The sequence below is a fragment of the Sparus aurata genome, chromosome 6, assembly GCF_900880675.1.
Source record: "Sparus aurata chromosome 6, fSpaAur1.1, whole genome shotgun sequence".
NCBI lineage: Eukaryota > Metazoa > Chordata > Actinopteri > Spariformes > Sparidae > Sparus > Sparus aurata.
This window is the reverse complement of record NC_044192.1, coordinates 4,488,283-4,507,534: the sequence shown is the minus strand read 5'-3', so window position 1 is coordinate 4,507,534 and position 19,252 is coordinate 4,488,283. Positions and strand designations below refer to the sequence as shown.

Below are 19,252 nucleotides of genomic sequence, written 5' to 3'. Positions count from 1 at the left end.
GGTGACTTAGAGTAATAAAAGAAACCTGTCATCTTCAAATAAACACACAGTCACAGATGAACCTGATGCTGATAATCAATAAACTAGAAGCTACACTGAGACAGATTCCCAGCTGACCCTGAGTCAGTTATCAGACCTCCAGCTGCTGTGATCGTTGGTTAGTGACAAAGAGAACTAGACAATTCCCCGCCGGGAAATCGCGAGAGTGGGCTGTGCGCTTTGCCCCGTGACGAAAAAGCAAACATGGCATCAGCAAAGTTTCCTCACCATCAAGCGGGAAAGGCCTTAAGGAACACACACATTAAGTTTTGTGGTCCTAGTTTCAGAAATGTGGTAATAGGAGCGAGTTAAAAAAGGCCGCAGTTTTGCAAATCCTCTTCCCGATTTACATTGGAGTGAATGGAGCAGTTGAGAGCTACTCTTGTCGGTTAGAGGCAGATCAATCCAAAACCATAAATCCTACCGATAAAGTAGACACATTGGGAGAAAGAAGACACGTGTGGCTACAACTCTGGAAAATATCACTGTTTTTGAGCCTAATTTGTGGCCAGGATCATCACGGAAAGAGAAAATGTCTGAGCAAATTTTTGAAGTTCTCTCACTCTGTCAGTTGGCCCTCTCCACTCTGCTGCACGAACATTCCGCCATACACTATCATTGAAAACCCAGAATTTTTCCAAAATCACTCACCGTCATTCAAGGATCACAGTTCAAAAACTACACATCATAGGAAAAAAGTTCAAATACAATTTAAATACTCAGTACTTGTGCCTACATTTTAAAGCTGAAATGGTGTTTCTACGTGAACGTATGCCAGAGCAGGAGATGTTTGAAAAACGTTGCAGATTTGCGACTTTTTTGGCCTCCCCCCATTCATTCCTTATGGGAAACTTTATCGCAGTTTTCGCGACTTATGTCGTGAAAAATTAACATTTCGTAAAGCTGAATAATAGCAACCTGAGTCCGATCGAGCCGCACATTGAATGAGCAAAAAAATAATCATTAAATGTAGTTTAAATGTTGGGAAATATACTGTGTGTGTGTTTGTGGGCATGTGAGTGCACGCTTAAGCATTGCTGTGTGTGTGTGTGTGTGTGTGTGTGTGTACATGTCTCTCTGTCTGTCTGTCTGTCTCATGTGTGTCTCCTGTCTGTCTGTCTGTCTGTCTGTCTGTCCGATGTGTGTCTCCTGTCTGTCTGTCTGTCTGTCTGATGTATGTCTCCTGTCTGTCTGTCTGTCTGGCACGCTCTCTCTTTGCCCAGCTGATTTCGGTTGCTAGGTGACAGTTGGCAGGGGCCGTAGCAACGGACTGTGAGGGAGTCAGTTGGCCCTCTCCACTCTGCTGCACGAACATTCCCCCATACACAATCATTGAAAACCCTGAATTTCTCCAAAATCACTCACCATCGTTCAAGGATCACAGTTCAAAAACTACACATCATAGCAAAAAAGTTCAAATACAACTTAAATACTCAGGACTTGTCCCTACATTTTAAAGCTGGAATGGTGTTTCTAGCTGAATGTATGCCAGAGCAGGAGATGTTTGAAAAACATTGCAGATTTGCGAGTTTTTTGACCTCATCCCATTCATTCCTTATGGGAAGTGTCTCGCAGCTGTTCGCGTCTTACGACGCAAAAGATTTATATTCTAGAAAACTGAATTATAGCATACAGAGTCCGATCAAGCCGCACATTGAATGAGTGAAAAAATGATCGTTTAATGTAGTTTAAATGTTGGGAAATATACTGTGTGTGTGCGTCTGTGTGCATGTGAGAGCACGCTTAAGCAGCTCTGTGTGTGTGTGTCTACATGTCGCTCTGTCTGTCTGTCCGTCTGTCTGTCTGATGTGTGTCTCCTGTCTGTCTGTCTGTCTGTCTGTCTGATGTGTGTCTCCTGTCTGTCTGTCTGTCTGTCTGTCTGTCTGTCTGATGTGTGTCTCCTGTCTGTCTGTCTGTCTGTCTGTCTGATGTGTGTCTAGTGTCTGTCTGTCTGTCACTCTCTCTCTTGGCCCAGCTGTTTTTGGTTGCTAGGTGACCGTTGGCAAGGGCCGTAGCAACGGACTGTGAGGGAGCTGATTTGAGAGCAATTTCTGCCTCACATCTAGGACGTCAAACTAGTGCTATTTGGTCAAAATCATACATGATATCGACAATTTTTTTTCACGATCGAGCCAGAAAGGCTTTAAAGAACACACTCATTAAGTTTTGTGGTCCTAGCTTCAGAAATGTGGAAATGGCAGCGAGTTAAAAAAGGGTGCATTTTTGGAAATCCTTCTCCCGATTTACATTGGAGTAAATGGAGCATTTCAGAGCTACTCTTGTCGGTTAGCTTTCGATAATTCAAAAACCGTGAATCCTACCGATACAGTAGACACATTGGGAGAAAGAAGACACGTGTGGCTACAACTCTGGGAAATATCACTGTTTTTGAGCCTAATTTGTGGTCAGGATCGTCACGAAAAGAGAAAATTTCGGAGCAAATTTTTGAGCCTCTCTCACTCTGTCAGTTGGCCCTCTCCACTCTGCTGCACGAACATTCCGCCATACACAATCATTGAAAACCCTGAATTTTTCCAAAATCACTCACCTTCATTCAAGTATCACAGTTCAAAAACTACACAACATAGGAAAAAAGTTCAAATACAACTTAAATACTCAGGACTTGTGCCTACATTTTAAAGCTGGAATGGTGTTTCCACGTGAACGTATGCCCGAGCAGGAGATGTTTGAAAAATATCGCAGATTTGCGACTTTTTTGACCTCGTCCCATTCATTCCTTATGGGAAATTTGTCGCAGTTTTTCACGACTTACGTCGCGAAAAATTACTATTCTTGAAAACTGAATAATAGCATACCGAGTCAGACCGAGCCGTACGTTTTGATATATTTTTTGTCTGTGTGCGCTCAACGGTTTGGGACGAGTTAGCGACAGAAAAACGTGAGGAGGGGGAATAATAACTAGACAATTCCCCGCCGGGAAATCGCGAGAGTGGGCTGTGCGCCTTGCCCCGTGAAGAAAAGGCAAACATGGCATCAGCAAAGTTTCCTCACCATCTAGCGGGAAAGGCCTTAAGGAACACACACATTAAGTTTTGTGGTCCTAGTTTCAGAAATGTGGTAATAGGAGCGAGTTAAAAAAGGCCGCAGTTTTGCAAATCCTCTTCCCGATTTACATTGGAGTGAATGGAGCATTTCAGAGCTACTCTTGTCGGTTAGAGGCAGATCAATCCAAAACCATAAATCCTACCGATAAAGTAGACACATTGGGAGAAAGAAGACACGTGTGGCTAAAACTCTGGAAAATATCACTGTTTTTGAGCCTAATTTGTGGCCAGGATCATCACGGAAAGAGAAAATGTCTGAGCAAATTTTTGAAGTTCTCTCACTCTGTCAGTTGGCCCTCTCCACTCTGCTGCACGAACATTCCGCCATACACAATCATTGAAAACCCAGAATTTTTCCAAAATCACTCACCGTCATTCAAGGATCACAGTTCAAAAACTACACATCATAGGAAAAAGTTCAAATACAATTTAAATACTCAGTACTTGTGCCTACATTTTAAAGCTGAAATGGTGTTTCTACGTGAACATATGCCAGAGCAGGAGATGTTTGAAAAACGTTGCAGATTTGCGACTTTTTTGGCCTCCCCCCATTCATTCCTTATGGGAAACTTTATCGCAGTTTTCGCGACTTATGTCGTGAAAAATTAACATTTCGTAAAGCTGAATAATAGCAACCCGAGTCCGATCGAGCCGCACATTGAATGAGCAAAAAAATAATCATTAAATGTAGTTTAAATGTTGGGAAATATACTGTGTGTGCGTTTGTGGGCATGTGAGTGCACGCTTAAGCATTGCTGTGTGTGTGTGTGTGTGTGTGTGTGTGTGTGTGTGTGTGTACATGTTTCTCTGTCTGTCTGTCTGTCTCATGTGTGTCTCCTGTCTGTCTGTCTGTCTGTCTGTCCGATGTGTGTCTCCTGTCTGTCTGTCTGTCTGTCTGTCTGTCTGTCTGTCTGATGTATGTCTCCTGTCTGTCTGTCTGTCTGTCTGGCACTCTCTCTCTTTGCCCAGCTGATTTAGGTTGCTAGGTGACAGTTGGCAGGGGCCGTAGCAACGGACTGTGAGGGAGTCAGTTGGCCCTCTCCACTCTGCTGCACGAACATTCCCCCATACACAATCATTGAAAACCCAGAATTTCTCCCAAAACACTCACCATCGTTCAAGGATCACAGTTCAAAAACTACACATCATAGGAAAAAAGTTCAAATGAAACAAAAATACTCGAGACCTGTGCCTACATTTTAAAGCTGGAATGGTGTTTCTAGCTGAATGTATGCCAGAGCAGGAGATGTTTGAAAAACATCGCAGATTTGCGAGTTTTTTGACCTCATCCCATTCATTCCTTATGGGAAGTGTCTCGCAGCTGTTCACGTCTTACGACGCGAAAGATTAATATTCTAGAAAACTGAATTATAGCATACAGAGTCCGATCAAGCCGCACATTGAATGAGTGAAAAAATGATCGTTTAATGTAGTTTAAATGTTGGGAAATATACTGTGTGTGTGCGTCTGAGTGCATGTGAGTGCACGCTTAAGTAGCTCTGTGTGTGTGTGTCTACATGTCGCTCTGTCTGTCTGTCTGTCTGATGTGTGTCTCCTGTCTGTCTGTCTGTCTGATGTGCGTCTCCTGTGTGTCTGTCTGTCTGTCTGTCTGTCTGATGTGTGTCTAGTGTCTGTCTGTCTGTCACTCAATTCAATTCAAGAGCTTTATCGGCATGAGGTAACACCGTACATACACTCTCTCTCTTGGCCCAGCTGTTTTTGGTTGCTAGGTGACCGTTGGCAAGGGCCGTAGCAACGGACTGTGAGGGAGCTGATTTGAGAGCAATTTCTGCCTCACATCTAGGACGTCAAACTAGTGCTATTTGGTCAAAATCATACATGATATCGACAATTTTTTTTCACGATCGAGCCAGAAAGGCCTTAAAGAACACACTCATTAAGTTTTGTGGTCCTAGCTTCAGAAATGTGGAAATGGCAGCGAGTTAAAAAAGGGTGCAGTTTTGGAAATCCTTCTCCCGATTTACATTGGAGTAAATGGAGCATTTCAGAGCTACTCTTGTCGGTTAGCGGTCGATAATTCAAAAACCGTAAATCCTACCGATAAAGTAGACACATTGGGAGAAAGAAGACAAGTGTGGCTACAACTCTGGAAAATATCACTGTTTTTGAGCCTAATTTGTGGCCAGGATCGTCACGGAAAGAGAAAATCTCGGAGCAAATTTTTGAATCTCGCTCACTCTGTCAGTTGGCCCTCTCCACTCTGCTGCACGAACATTCCGCCATACACAATCATTGAAAACACTGAATTTTTCCAAAATCACTCACCGTCATTCAAGGATCACAGTTCAAAAACTACACATCAAAGGAAAAAAGTTCAAATACAACTTAAATACTCAGGACCTACACCTACATTTTAAAGCTGGAATGGTGTTTCTACGTGAACGTATGCCAGAGCAGGAGATGTTTGAAAAACGTCGCAGATTTGCGACTTTTTTGACCTCGTCCCATTCATTCCTTATGGGAAATTTGTCGCAGTTTTTCGCGACTTATGTCGCGAAAAATTCGTATTCTGGTGAGAAAAATAATAGCAACCCGAGTCCGCCCGAGCCGCACGTTTTGATATATAATTTGTTTGTATGCGCTCAACGGTGCGGGGCGAGTTAGCGACGGAAAAAAGGCGGGAGGAAGAATAAGAGGAAGAAGAGGCGCGAGCAATAACAATAGTGGGCTGTGCTCCGCACAGCTCTGCTATAGAGGTGTCCATAGTGGGCTGGTGAGCACAGCCCACTAACAAGTCCAAACACTTTCAGGATCTCTGAGTCTCGACTCACATGAAGATTTATGTATTTAATCTTCACTTCAACATGATCAATAATGTTAAATTAAATGTGAATATTTCCTGTTTCTTTCCTCTGTGACAGTAAACTGAATATCTTTGTGTTGTGGACAGAATGAGATGTTTGAGGAACAATGATGGACATTTAGTTTAGTTTTTAATAATATATAACTGTAGAATTCTAACATGTTGCTAACAAGCATCAACCTCCAGGAAGAAGACAGAAAGACGGAGAGAAAGAAAATAAGGATGATGTGAAAATCCTGTCAGTTCATATTCATACAGCTCAGAGCAGATGATGATGAACTGAGTCACGTCTGTTTCATTTATTACTGCGTCAGTTTATTCAGAGAGTCCAAAGTCCAACACACAACTTGATTTACATTGCGGTCTGTGTTTGGAGCACTTTGGTGTCAGAAAGAATGGAGTCAACATCACATTCAAACCTTTGTGTGTTGTGACATGTTCAGTGAAGAGTCTCGCTGAGCAGAGACAGCTGAACATCTCTAACATCTATTTACAAAAGCCTGTTGAAATTCACAAGTTTAAGCTTACTGAGAACGTGTGCAGCTAACTTGAATACAGACTCCTCAATTCTTAACAATATTTTTTCATTAAATGGGTATTATTATAATTAAAGGTGAACTATGCAGCGTTTGTTTACAGACCTATGAACAAACAAAGAGAAAGAGTTCTTGAGGAACAGCAGTTTGCAGGAGCTAACATGAGCTTCAGATTTACTTTAAGCTGTTTCCATTTGTATTAAAAACTTTAGAGTGAAACAGGCTTTCGTTTTATTTTAGGTGTCAGTGGAGTTGTAACGTGTTAAACCTGCTGCACACTGCAGCGTTTATAGCTGCAGATCATTTTATTGCCCTCCTCATGAACTGATCATCACCTGATGATTCATTGATTATCTCCAGTCTGATCTGTAGTAACTCATTATCTCCTATATAGTCTGTGATTCAGGAGTTACTCATTAACTATCAAGTCCTTCCTGATTCTCTCTTAATAACTGCTCACAGTGTGTTGAACTGATTGTTAAGTGTTAATATATCGACAGGCTCCTCCAGTGTGAACAGTGTCTGAGTTGTTGGGGACATTACAGGACCTGGTCCAGCTGGACCGGGTCTCCCCTTCAGGACTGAACGTGGACGCAGCGCAGGGAGGATGATGATCCGAGTCACGTCTCTGTTTTATTGATGAACTACTTTAGTTTGTTCAGGAGCTTCAGACACACACGCGTTTTATTTCACCTCCGATAAAAGAGTCCAAAGTCCAACGATCACAACATCCGGAAGGTTTCATTTCATCACAAGAGTTTCTGTGAAACCTGCGAGAGTCTGCAGCAGGATGGAGACGACGCCCCACGAGCATGCGCACACGCACGAACACGCACACACACAGCAGTGATGACGACACATTATTATAAAGCAACTCGAGATAAAACTCATTATCATTCTGCTGTAATTCTTCTATAATCGATCCAATCAATACTATCGATGTGCGCTGATTATCAGGGTGCATGTGACGTCACCGGGCGCTGAGCAGGTGTCTCGTGCGCACTAAAGCAGGAAGCAGCCTGATTAACATCCAGCATGTTTCCACATTGTTCCTGTTGAGATGAAATAAAGTGAAATGACAAAGTGTCAGTGATGATGATCAGTTTTCTTACCGTCTCCAGAGCAGCTCAGCAGACAGAGACACACGAGAGGAAGAAGCTCCATAGTTGTTGATGTCCTCTGAGGATTCACCTCACTGATGGAGGCTCTATGTGACGGAGCTTCACACACTCCTCAACACTCTGATGCTTCATCACACACTGCTTCTGTTCCTCAGCCTGTGAGGGCTGCAACACATCCGGTACACACCTTCACAATAAAAGCGTCATCACCACACATATTAACTGTGACTCATGAATTCTGCACTTTGTCTTCACACTCACATTAAAGCTGTGTATAAAAACACTTTCCAGCCTCAGATTCAGCTTCAGCTTCACTGTTAGTGTCTGACAGCTGCTTCTCTTCCTGATCAGCAGCAGTGAATCATCTCTGTGCAGCTCCTCCAATAAAACATCAGGACCAGACCCAATGAGAAGAAAATGAGCTCAATATTTAAAATATTTCAGTGAGAGAACTGCAATACATTTTTTGAAATATTTGGTTTTATGTCCCAGACAACCTCTGTTTAGTGTTCACGCCTTTTTAATACATACACGTGTTTTTAAATCCTTCTAATAGTGAAACCACAAGGAAATGTTTGAGTTTCTCGGAAAATAGCAGCTTTATCAAAACATGATATGAAACACAAACACACACAGGATCTTATTTCACTGAGGCTCATTTCTGCTTTTCATTTAAAAATACATACAAACACATTCAGACACGTTTTCATTGGATATCTGAGTCATGTGATCAGTGATGTGTTGCAGCAGGTGTGAGGAGAAAGAAAAGAGTGACTTCAGGTGAGAGTTGGAGCGTCTCATCATCACAACCCTCCTCTGTTGTCTTAATGCAGCCAAATGTGATCACAGAGGTTTGACTTCATGAAGACAGAGGCTGGTTTTAGGACAGTAGAGGGCGTCACAGTCATCAACATGGGAGCTGAAACAAACACATGACTTCTGGAGAAGATATCAGAGTTCAGGTAAAGATGATCAGCTGACACACCGTTTGTTTGCTCAGTAATGTGTGTGTGGCTCAGGTGTAGATGTCGGGCCTCCTGCTCTTTGTATCAGCTGCTGTCATTACAAAGTGCCCAAGTTAACAAAAAACTATGTTCAGATATGTAAATCTATTTATTTCACATTATACCAAAATCAACAACTTGAGCGTCTCTCAGTCAGAAACCACAGAGCCTCACTGTGACACACCTGTTACAGGTAGTGCTGCACTGAAGTAGACCACCATGATTCACATTCAACTGATTCTGATGAATCGATTTTATATTCAGTGATTTATATTTAAGTTCTAATAATGACGTCACAGAGACAAAAAGTCTGCATATCAAAATAAGAGCCTGCAGCTGGCAGTGAGTCTGCTTTCTTTACTTTCAGCAGTGAAGTGATTTACTCCCTGACAGAACATCATACATTTATTATTCTGTATTCAAAAACATTTTATTATTAAAAAATGTAAATTATCAGCAGACAACTATCATAAATATGTAGCATGTAATCAAACAGGTCAGCTGTCAGTTGTTGTTCCTTCATATTTATGACAGATTTATATCTGCAGCATCGATCTGATCAGAATCAAATCAGTCACAGGATGCTGCGTGAGTGACAGGTGCCCCGCCCCCTTTATGTGACATCACCACCATGACGTCATGATTTCTGGTCAGCAGACGAGTTCATGATCATGCAGCCCTGCGCAGCTGCTTGGTTGGCTACATCGTGATGCATGCTGGTTAAAATATGTCCACGATGACCTGGATGGTTTCTGCTCCGCATCAGATGTCACATGACCTTAAGTTATCGCGGGAGCGAGGCGGCTGCAGAGCAGCTGAGCAGTTGCTCTCCAGGTGCTGCGCGAGTCTAGACCCCACCTTCATGACGTCAGGACTTGACGTATATGACGTGTGTTTCGATGAATTTCCATATCCATAAGCGCCTCTTTTCTACTCAAACATCACATACTTTCAGATCAGTAGCAGCCGTGTGGCCGCAGCTGTGGGACAGTCAACATGAATAAACCTATAAAATCCTTCATGTTACACAACAACTCTGAAAGATGTCGTCAATAAACTGCTCAGTTCTGTCAGATTACTTGTGGTGATGATGGAGAAGTGGTTACCTGCTGCAGACAACACAGGTTCAACTCTACAGTTATCTGTACTGTCCACTCTTATGAGCCCTTTCTGTTCCCGTCACGTAGAGAGTCCAACTTCACAGCAGCGTTTGTGTCTCCGCCCTGCAGTCGCCAGCAGATGTCGCTGCTGCAGGAGGTCAGCTGGAGTTCAGCTTGAACACGCCCACTGAGTCTGCAGTCAGCTGAGGACAGGAACAATCCCTGTCAGCAGTTTGTACTCTGTGATTCACACACAGCTGTCTTTCTGTAATCAGATAATAAAGCTCATCAGAGATGAGCAGCTAAACTTTGATCTGTTGAAGTCTTCTGAAAGCAGACTTTGTTTGTCAGAGTGTTTCACCAGACAAAGAGATTCAGTCAGTTCTGTGTTTCAGCCTTCTTCCACCTCCATCATCCTGCTCTTGGGAGAGAGCAGGATGATGGAGGTGCAGCAGTCTCACTCCCTGCAGGTCACTGCAACACACTGATACACCCGAGTGTGTGACGGAGAGTATCGCAGGTCCTTCCTGCTGCTGTCAGACTGTTCAACCAGCACTGCTCCATACAGACCTCACCTGCACTCTGCACTGTGCAGTCACACTGTTAAAAACTCATTTCTGTTTTTACAGCTGGTAATTTAATAAACACCCATATTTGTATTATTTGTATTATTTGTATTATTTATGGACAACTGACTGCATAATATATGAGTCAGAAACAGAAATGCTTTCCAGCAGCTCCCATTCAAAGTCAAGAATATGCAGAAAAATAGTAATAATAATAATAATAATAATAATAATAATAAACTATATATATGCTGCATATTAATAATAGAAGTCTACTGCAATTTGTACTTTTTTTTACCATTAAATGTTGTTTTATGCATTATCATATTTTATATGTTCTGTCATGGACTGTGACTTCACTGCTGACAGAAAAGAGAGCAGCTCACTGCCAGTTGCAGCTTCTTATCTTGAGCTGCAGTCTTTGTTAATTTTTTGTCATGATTGTTATTATGAGTACTTAGATTATCAAATATCACAGTTACATGTCAGGATGTGGTTATTATGGACAGATTCAATATTTAACTGTCATGTATCATCACAGTAACAGCGTTACATACATTAGCAGCTGTAAACACATAAAAACATTATAAAACACATCATGTGGTCCCCTTTAAACGCTGGTGCAGGTGTATATTTTGGTAAATAACCGCCGGTTCCAAATAAATGCCGAGTCTAATTCATTTTAAAAAAACATCAAGGAAGAAGACGTGACCACTGACACTGCACGTTTGTCTTCTTCGCCTTTTTCACGTGTTGCGCCCAGAAGGATGCCAGAGAATTCACAGAGAAGCTGGAGAAGTTTGTGACATTTTCATCCTGGATTTTTGTGAGGAGGGAATTAAACGCCTGTCCCAAATAAACGCCCGGCTATTATTTGGTATTCTAACAATAAATGAATGATAAACAATAAATCTAACCCAGCAAGAGAGCCGGGACTTAAGGCAGAACAGCCAATCATCAGCCGGTCAGTCCCAAAGCCGGTGTCATGTTTGAAGCAGCAACAGGAGAGAAGGCAGCTGCAGCGAGAGCAGACTAGAGCGGCCGGAGAAACTGAGCGACTGTAGTGAGGCGTTTGTTCAAAACTGCCGATAAACGGCAGAAAAAGTGTGGGTGTTAAAACACACACATCCCCCACGGGTGCGACGCCCCTGCTCCTCACAGACTCAGGCCTTGTTACACACACATGAGGATTTCTTTACATTCAGCTGTGATCTCCATTCATGAAGCTGTCAGTGAGCTAAACTGTCTCTAGAAACCTGTTTTAAAGAGGATTTATCTGCTCTGTTGTCTCTTTGCTGTCCTGACAGCTGCTGGAAAATAGAGATCATCTCAGAATCACACCCAGAAATTAACATCACTTTTATTTCTTTGATCCCAGTTTGAACACAGAAACATCAGAAACAGTCACAACACACAGTTTGACAGTTTTCATGTTTTATTCAAACGTTTGTACAGAAATGATGAAGCGCTGCCTGAAATGACCTGAAACACGACAAGAGCATCATCAGCGAACAACAGAACCATCAGTGTGGAACTGGACCTGACAGACTGCTGAGCACCTTAAAACACAAACAAGAACCAACACAGGCTCCACCCAAATAATGCCAACAACACAAATGTCAAATGTAAAGTCACATTATATTCACAGTGACTGACAGCGTTAACAGCAGCTTCAGTTCAGTGAAGTCTGATGGTTTTAAAGCACATGTGGAGCTCAGTCAGGAGCTTTAAGCTCTACAAGCAGTCTGAGAAGATTTGGTAAATAGACGCATTTATACATCACTGCTGCCCTCATTCATCCATTCACTCACTCACTCACTCACTGATGGCAGTCAGCTACCATGCAAGGTGCTGGTCTGACCATCAGGAGCAGTTTGGGCTTCAGCCTGTTGCTCAAGGACACTTGGACATGTGGACGGGAGGAGCCGGGGATCCAACCAGCGACGTGTGATTAACTGACCAGCTGCTAGAGACGCATCAGATCATCAGAGTATAAAAATAAAAGAATAAAAGCAACATAGAACAGAGAGAAAGAGCTCGTCTTTGTCCTCAACAACATTAATAACACAGTCAAAGTTTGTTCGCTCCATCGTTTTTTCTCTTCAAGCTGCACAAGAGTGGAACTGAATCTCACCAAATATCAGAATTCATTTAATTCTCACTTCACAGAAGGATTCATTAATAATCAGTTCTGTCAGCATTAAAGGCCACCTGCTCTCTTCTGTTGTCACCTCGTTAACTTCAATCTGTCTGATAACATTAAACTACTTTAACAACTGCTGACACACAACGACCTTACAAGTGTTGCAAAAAATATTCGGAATAATGACAAACAAACACAAGATTTGGACCTCATACACTCAAATTTGAATATTACTGCTCCACCGGTCAAGTTCTAGTCTCGGCCAAATTACCAGGATAAATGTTGGTAATGTACGTTTCTGCAAACTATTTCTTGATGTTACAGATTATGAGGACATCTTATAAAAACAGCTGGTATCAACAAACAGCTTTAATTTATTTTATCTTGCTTTTATCTCATCTATCTGCCTCAACGCAACATTAACTTTGAACCTCAACCTGAAATTAACTTAGAAAACAAGCTTTAATTCTCAAACTGCCTGAAATAAAAGAAGAGCAGACAAAATGTCTTCACATCATCCAACATGGTGGAAACACACACAGCAGAAAACTTCATGGCACAAGCAGAGCTGGTTACTTTATGGATCAGGTTGTTTCAGTGGTTCTGTTGTTGTTGAATTCTGGTCAGCTTGGTCTGGTTTTTCACCATCGCTCTTCTTGTCTGCAGGAAGCAAAACAAAGTTACAGTGAAGAAAGTCTGACCGACTTTGATCGTCCTCTGAGTGTAAATACACAGAATGATTAATGTCAGAGAGATAAAACATCTGTCAAGACTCTGAACATGAGATACATAAAGATATATAAGACGTTAAACTTACCTTCCACACAACTGAGTGATGTAACATAGAAGGTAACACATAGGAAGGAAGATGAGAGCTCCTGAAGTAGCAATCACTCCAATGACCCACCCTGAAACAGATAAAAGTGAGAGTGAGAGTCAGAACCTGAGTGCAGATGATGAGCAGCAGATTGGACCTCACAGCCCACACAGAACCACTAAAGGTGAGTCTGCTCCTGAGATCTGAACTTGTTCCACATGAAAACTCCACTGGGATGAATGTGAGCAGGAACAGTGATGTTAGCTCTGATCTCAGGTCCAGTTTCCTCCTGCTGGGCTCCACAGCTCAGAGGCTGCTTCTGGTTCTGGTCCCAGCAGTGAAGAAACAAATGGACTTAGTTCCATTCATCACTTTGATCTGACAGTAAAAACACAGGATCATCTGATCAAATAGAAAACTTCTTCACAACACTTTTACTGACACTTTGACACTTTGACTCAAGTGGACTTTTACTTGGAACAGAGTATTTTTACTTTGTGTTTCTGCTTCTGTCACTTCAGTAAAGTATCCGAGTACTTCTTCCACCACTGACTACTGTCCACAAACATGAAGATTCAAATCACTGGGAGCTTCTTGGTGCTGGTCGGGTCCACAGTTATTGGGCCTGATGGCAGCAGATCAACACAGTCGCAGGTTTTATGAAGCGAGAGTCTGTTGAAGCTCCGACTGTTCAACATAAATATACTTTAACTCATTAATAAAAGAACAGAATCAATATTTAGAGATTCTTATAGACACATATAGACTGAGAGACAGTTTCACATCTCTCCACACAGAGTTTTAAATGATAGAATCAGAACAATTCTTCTGTCTCAGCTAACTAAAGCTCACTAAAGATCACAGCAGGATCCAGATTTGATTTGAAATGTTGAAGAGTTTGATCATTTATGTTGCTGTGAAACAGGTTCGCTCCTGATTTCTGAATCTGAATTCATCCTTCAGCATCAAATCCTTCAGCAGATCTCTGATCAGCTTCTGCTGCTTCAATAGTCACAATTACTACAATTATAACATGATCATTAATGTTGGAGACTTGTAGTTACAGCCTGAATACAATGGTGCTAATTACAAGTTTTAATGAGTGTCCAGTAGAAACTCAGTTCAAAGCTCCATGATCTCATATTATTACAGGAACTATCATTGTGTTTATTCACAGTTAAAGTTTGGTCCTAGTTTTCAGTGTGAGTTCAGTTTGTAGGTGAGAAATAAAAGAATGAAACCCTCAGTGAGTAAACTCTTCTCTTCCTGTCTGAGTGTGTCCATGTTGTCTGTTGTGTGATTCTTGTGTAACTGGGCTGCAGTTTGTGGTTGGGATGAATAAAGTCTCTGTGTAATCTCTCTAATGTAAACAGTTTGTTTCTATTTACATGAAATAATAAAGAAAATGTGTTATGAAATGTGAAACACAGGATCATTAACAGCTCGTCTCCTTCTGTAAACATAGTTTGGGTGTGGACACTTTAATAGGAACACCTGTCCAATCTAAAGTAGGCTGAGCAACATAAACAATATAAACTGTGATCATGATATGAGAATATATATTGTTTTAGATATTTGATATTCTCACATGGTGATATATCAAAACTGTTTCCTGGTTTTAAAGGCTCATTACAGTAAAGTGACGTCATGTTCTGAACTCACCGACTGTTTACTTGTTCTAATACTTTCTTTACCCACTGAGTCATTATATCCACATTAATGATGATTATTGATCACAAATCTCATCCTGTTAATGTTTTGTGAAAGTAACAACAGTCATTCATCAATATTGATATCACAGTGGGTCTATTCACATTATCCAGTTACATATCTTATATCAGGATGTGGCTTTAAAATATCATGTTATAATTTTAAGGTCGTACCTCGCAGCTTTAATCTGACTCTGTTCTGTAACTTCAATCATTTATAATTACAGCAATATTATATATTCTTATAAAACAGAACTCAACAGTACTGAAATCCAATCTCTGATGATTGATGAAACAATGTCATTATTTTTGTACACAAATGTTTCACTCAGTTTAAAATGTTTAAAATTATTTACATATTAAAATCACAACTAGGAAGAATCTCACTTTGGACATGCACAGACGTCACAGCAACAACCTGATGGCTGAGTGTCTCCTGTGTAGCTACACAGCGATAGTTGTCGGTCTTGGTCACAGTAATCTTGACAGTGATGTAAAAACGACCTTCTCTTTCTGAGATCTTTGTCTTCGCAGCAGGAAGAGTGTTGTTATCACTGTCCTTCCACTTTAATGTAGGACGAGGAACACCGTGAGCTTCACACTGCAGCAGAGACCAGAGGTTTCTATCTTCAAGTGTACTGATATATGGCTCTGGAGCTGTACCTGTGAACACATCATATAAACAATAGATTATAAAGAGACAGTTTCAGCATTATTAATGTCATATTGTGATTTTGTTCATCTACACTCTGCTTGTATACAGTTTACTGTGAAGAGAAAAACACAATAAAAGCCTCCAGCAGCATTTTATGGGACGATATTTCAAACATTTTAAACTTTCACAGTTTGAGGCAGAAGCGGTGAATTTGTTAAACTGTACTATAAAGATAGTTACATAATATAAAACATAGTTTTCAAAGGTGAACACACCTGATGTGTCACATGTTAGTGAGAAATACTTTATTTATGCTGCCTGACAGAAAAATTAACCATAAAGTTTGTTGATATTCTGCCAAGAGAAGGTTGTGACGAGTTAACTGGGTTTTTTTTTTTATTTTTATTAAACATACGAGTGTTTAATGTCAACGAGGGAAGACTGTGAAGGGATGGAGGATAGAAGATTTTGATTATGGTTTGCTAAAAAAACACTAAGATAAGTTGATAATGGTGAATTTCCATTATGTCTCTATAAAAGCAAGGAATAGTCTGTCTGTGCCTCAAATATCTCTGCGGATCAGGATCAGACTGATCTGAGACTTTCAACATGGCTGCTGCGTGGTTCAAGGGTGTGCAACGTCGGATTTGTTTGGACTACAATGATACCATGAATTAATTATTTCAGAAATGTTTTACAAATTCCGTGAGCATTGTCCACCGGAGCCAATCACTGCAGAGTGTAATGTAATGTAGTGTTTGGTGTGTAGTGGAGTCATTTTTTTGTGTTGTGAGTCAAAACAGACAGTGGAACAGACAGGAATGAGCTGAGGAGCCTGAGGCATTGCCTGCATTTAAATGTAAATAGTTACACAATAACGTTGTACATTTCAAAAACGTATGCACAAATTTAGCAAACAACAATTTATATTTGCATTATAACTAATGCAAATGGTTCATTAAACATATTTGAGGTTTTCACAGTAAAAATCTAACTTTTTCTACTCTGATTTTATGTTATTTTGTGATTTTAGGTCCATTGTATAAATACAGTGTGTCATAATTACCCCAAGTAAGGCAAGGTAAATCGTGTTTAAGGTGAAATATAATGGTATAATCAAAAGTAGTCAAAAACAACCAATTATATCCCTGACGTCCCACCTTCAAACACAGCCTCATTTGGCCATCCATGAAAAAGCTCCTTAAAGAGCAACTAAACCCCCAAACCACTTTTTTCTGCTGAAAACCAATGTATTTGGGTATAAAGTAGTGTTAGTTAGTGATTCTGGTCCAACTCTGTGACTGCCCTCTATGGGTTGAAACCCGGTTATTACAATCGAATTTTCCTATTGGCTGAGATGGAGGCAGATGACGTTTTGGAGGCAGCTTTCGTCACGGTCCACCACGGTTAGCTCCGCCCCCTCCTATAAAAACTAGCACCTGCTGATCTGGAATCTGTGGCGAGTAGGTTGGATTGAGAGAATTGCGAATAGAGAGGCATAGTGATTATTGAGTAGGTAGTGTAGTGTGGTGACGGTTAGGGGGGAGGGGGGAGGGGGCAATCGGAGAGTACTCCTGGAGCCCCGCCCATCATCAAGGCATTTTTTGAATTTCCAGCTTAGAGCACGTCATCCAAAACTGAGGGGTTTAGTTGCTCTTTAACCTCCCACTTTTCTATAGGAATACATGCTTGCTACGGGCAATGCACGAGTTGGGATAAATGTGAGTATAAACACCAGTGACATGAAAAGTTGTCTAGCTCAATAATGTACAGTCATATTGATTCTGATTTATTTTCTAAAATATCTGTGATGCTATAAATGTATTTTTATCTGAACAAAAAGTACAAGGAAATGTGATTAGTGTGTTTTAGAGACATTTAAAGAATTTTAAGCATATTTGAATGATTATAAGAACAATATTATGAATTTGAATAATTTTCTGGATAATACTGACAAACCTAGTTTATCATATTATCACACTAAAGGAGGAAACGAAAAGCAACATTGCAGCTTTTTCCTGATGGAGGCTGATGAAGGTCTTTGCACCAAAATATTATTAAAATCAGTTCTTGATTGAGGTCAACAGGAGTTTTTGTCCTGAGTTTGATGATGTCAGAGTTTATTGATGATGTCAGAGGATGACTCTGACATCATCACTGCTGCTGCAGAAAGAGCTTCTTTCAGCTTACAGATAAACTATTTGATCATTACTGAGATAAACAATAATAAAAGGAATATTGTGATGTTGGTACTCAGAAGGATTGTGACATAAAACATAAAGTTAAATTCATGAACCCAGAATGAACCTAAACTACATTAATAAAGTAGATGACATTATTCTTTTATGTCAGTAAAAAGATTTGAAATGGAGGATTTTTGGGAAATGCAGTGATTAATAATATTACTGTAACATATTGAACAATAACTTCTTCATGTAATTAGACAATCTGAATAAAAGTATTGGATTTAATAACACACAGTCTTCTTGGACTTAAAAGATGTTGTTGTATAACTATAATTGTTGCGGCTTCCTTGACAAACCTTTTGGCCGCTGAGAGTACGAGGTTGGGTCCTCAGGTTCGCAGATTTGTGACGCGCTAGGAGGCTATGTTAACAGATACGCTGAGATCCAAAGATGCCTTTGGTACATTTATTATGAACGAACAGTACAGAGGTATTACAGCGCAGCAAATATGGATACATGGAATAATGAAAACCAGCGGATTAAACAGATAAAAAAGTGATGAATGAATGAGTGGGTAGCGGTCAACAAAAATTACGGCTACTACCCAACCCTGTCTCTCTCATCATCTGTGTCACAGGTGAGTGCACACCTTTACACACGCACACACTTCCGCACATGCACACACCTACTCCCACGTGAACCTGAGAAGCCCAAGAAGACATTCACAGAGACATGTAGAGGTGGAGAGTGACGTCATCACAATCAGGACTCACCTGGGATGTTTTCACCTGTTCTGTCCTTTAAGACTGGATCTGAAAAGCAAAACAAACACATGTTAGATAGTTTTGAAACAGACAGGTAATACTGTGTAAAAGTCATATTTCATCTCCTACAGACGGCTGAAGCTTCATTGTACAGAGAGACATAATCTGCAGTGTGTCTCTGATATCAGCATGTTTGATATAGAGGTGGTCTCTCCAGATGTGGCTGCAGCTCTGTGGGCTCGAGGCCCTGCCAGATGTGGATTCTGACCACTGAACAAAAGTCCATCTGGGACTCTGGAACCAGTCGCAGCAGTAAATGAGCGACATCTTTAACTGTTTAATGAAAGCACTCACCAACAACAAGCTCAATGATGGATGTTTGACTCTGAAGAAGTGGAAAAATGCATCTGTAGTTCCCGCTGTCGGCCATCTTTGTATTTTGGATCTTTATGGAGGCGTTGCCGTTCTGCAGTTCATCTTCAAAAAATGAGACTCGACCTTTGAACTGCTCATCCTGACCTGTACGTCCGTTATTGTAATGAAGGCCTGCATCATACAGGAACACCTTCTTCTTCTCCTTCCGACTTTCATCTTTCTTCCAGTCAAAAGCCTTTCCCGAGAGGTTCCTTTTAGGGCTGATCAAACAGGGTAAAACTGCATCACTGTCTTGTTCCACGAGCACTCTGACAGCTGGAAGATAAAAACATGTTAGTCAGTATGTTA

General features: G+C 40.9%; 2 protein-coding genes across 4 annotated transcripts in view; both read right to left on the bottom strand.

Annotated features, from left to right (window-relative positions):
* Positions 1-8,014, bottom strand: part of LOC115583264 (butyrophilin subfamily 1 member A1-like) — a 76,681-nt gene extending 68,667 nt beyond the window's left edge. For all 3 annotated transcript variants that reach the window (XM_030419921.1, XM_030419920.1, XM_030419922.1), the window contains exon 1: positions 7,577-8,014. In XM_030419921.1, coding sequence (XP_030275781.1) covers positions 7,577-7,628 — 52 coding nt within the window. In that variant the 5' untranslated portion in view covers positions 7,629-8,014. The remainder of the gene's footprint in view (positions 1-7,576) is intronic.
* A 4,773-nt stretch (positions 8,015-12,787) lies between these two features.
* LOC115582830 (protogenin A-like) lies at positions 12,788-18,959 on the bottom strand. The gene is made up of 5 exons (XM_030419050.1): positions 18,884-18,959; positions 18,539-18,577; positions 15,312-15,587; positions 13,216-13,306; positions 12,788-13,058 (listed from the first exon to the last, which is right to left on the bottom strand). Exons 1-5 carry the CDS (start codon positions 18,957-18,959, stop codon positions 13,040-13,042), a joined length of 501 nt encoding a protein of 166 aa, XP_030274910.1. The 3' UTR covers positions 12,788-13,039.
* Positions 18,960-19,252: the final 293 nt, after the last annotated feature.

Excerpts from the sequence above, each read along its gene's own strand:
- LOC115582830 (XM_030419050.1), bottom strand. The coding sequence starts at position 18,959 with ATGGCCGACAGCGGGAACTACAGATGCATTTTTCCACTTCTTCAGAGT. Across the intron at positions 18,578-18,883 it reads CATCATTGAGCTTGTTGTTG|ATCCAGTCTTAAAGGACAGA; the intron begins GTGAGTGCTTTC and ends TTTGCTTTTCAG. Across the intron at positions 13,307-15,311 it reads GACGTCTGTGCATGTCCAAA|GGTGGGTCATTGGAGTGATT; the intron begins GTGAGATTCTTC and ends TATCTGTTTCAG.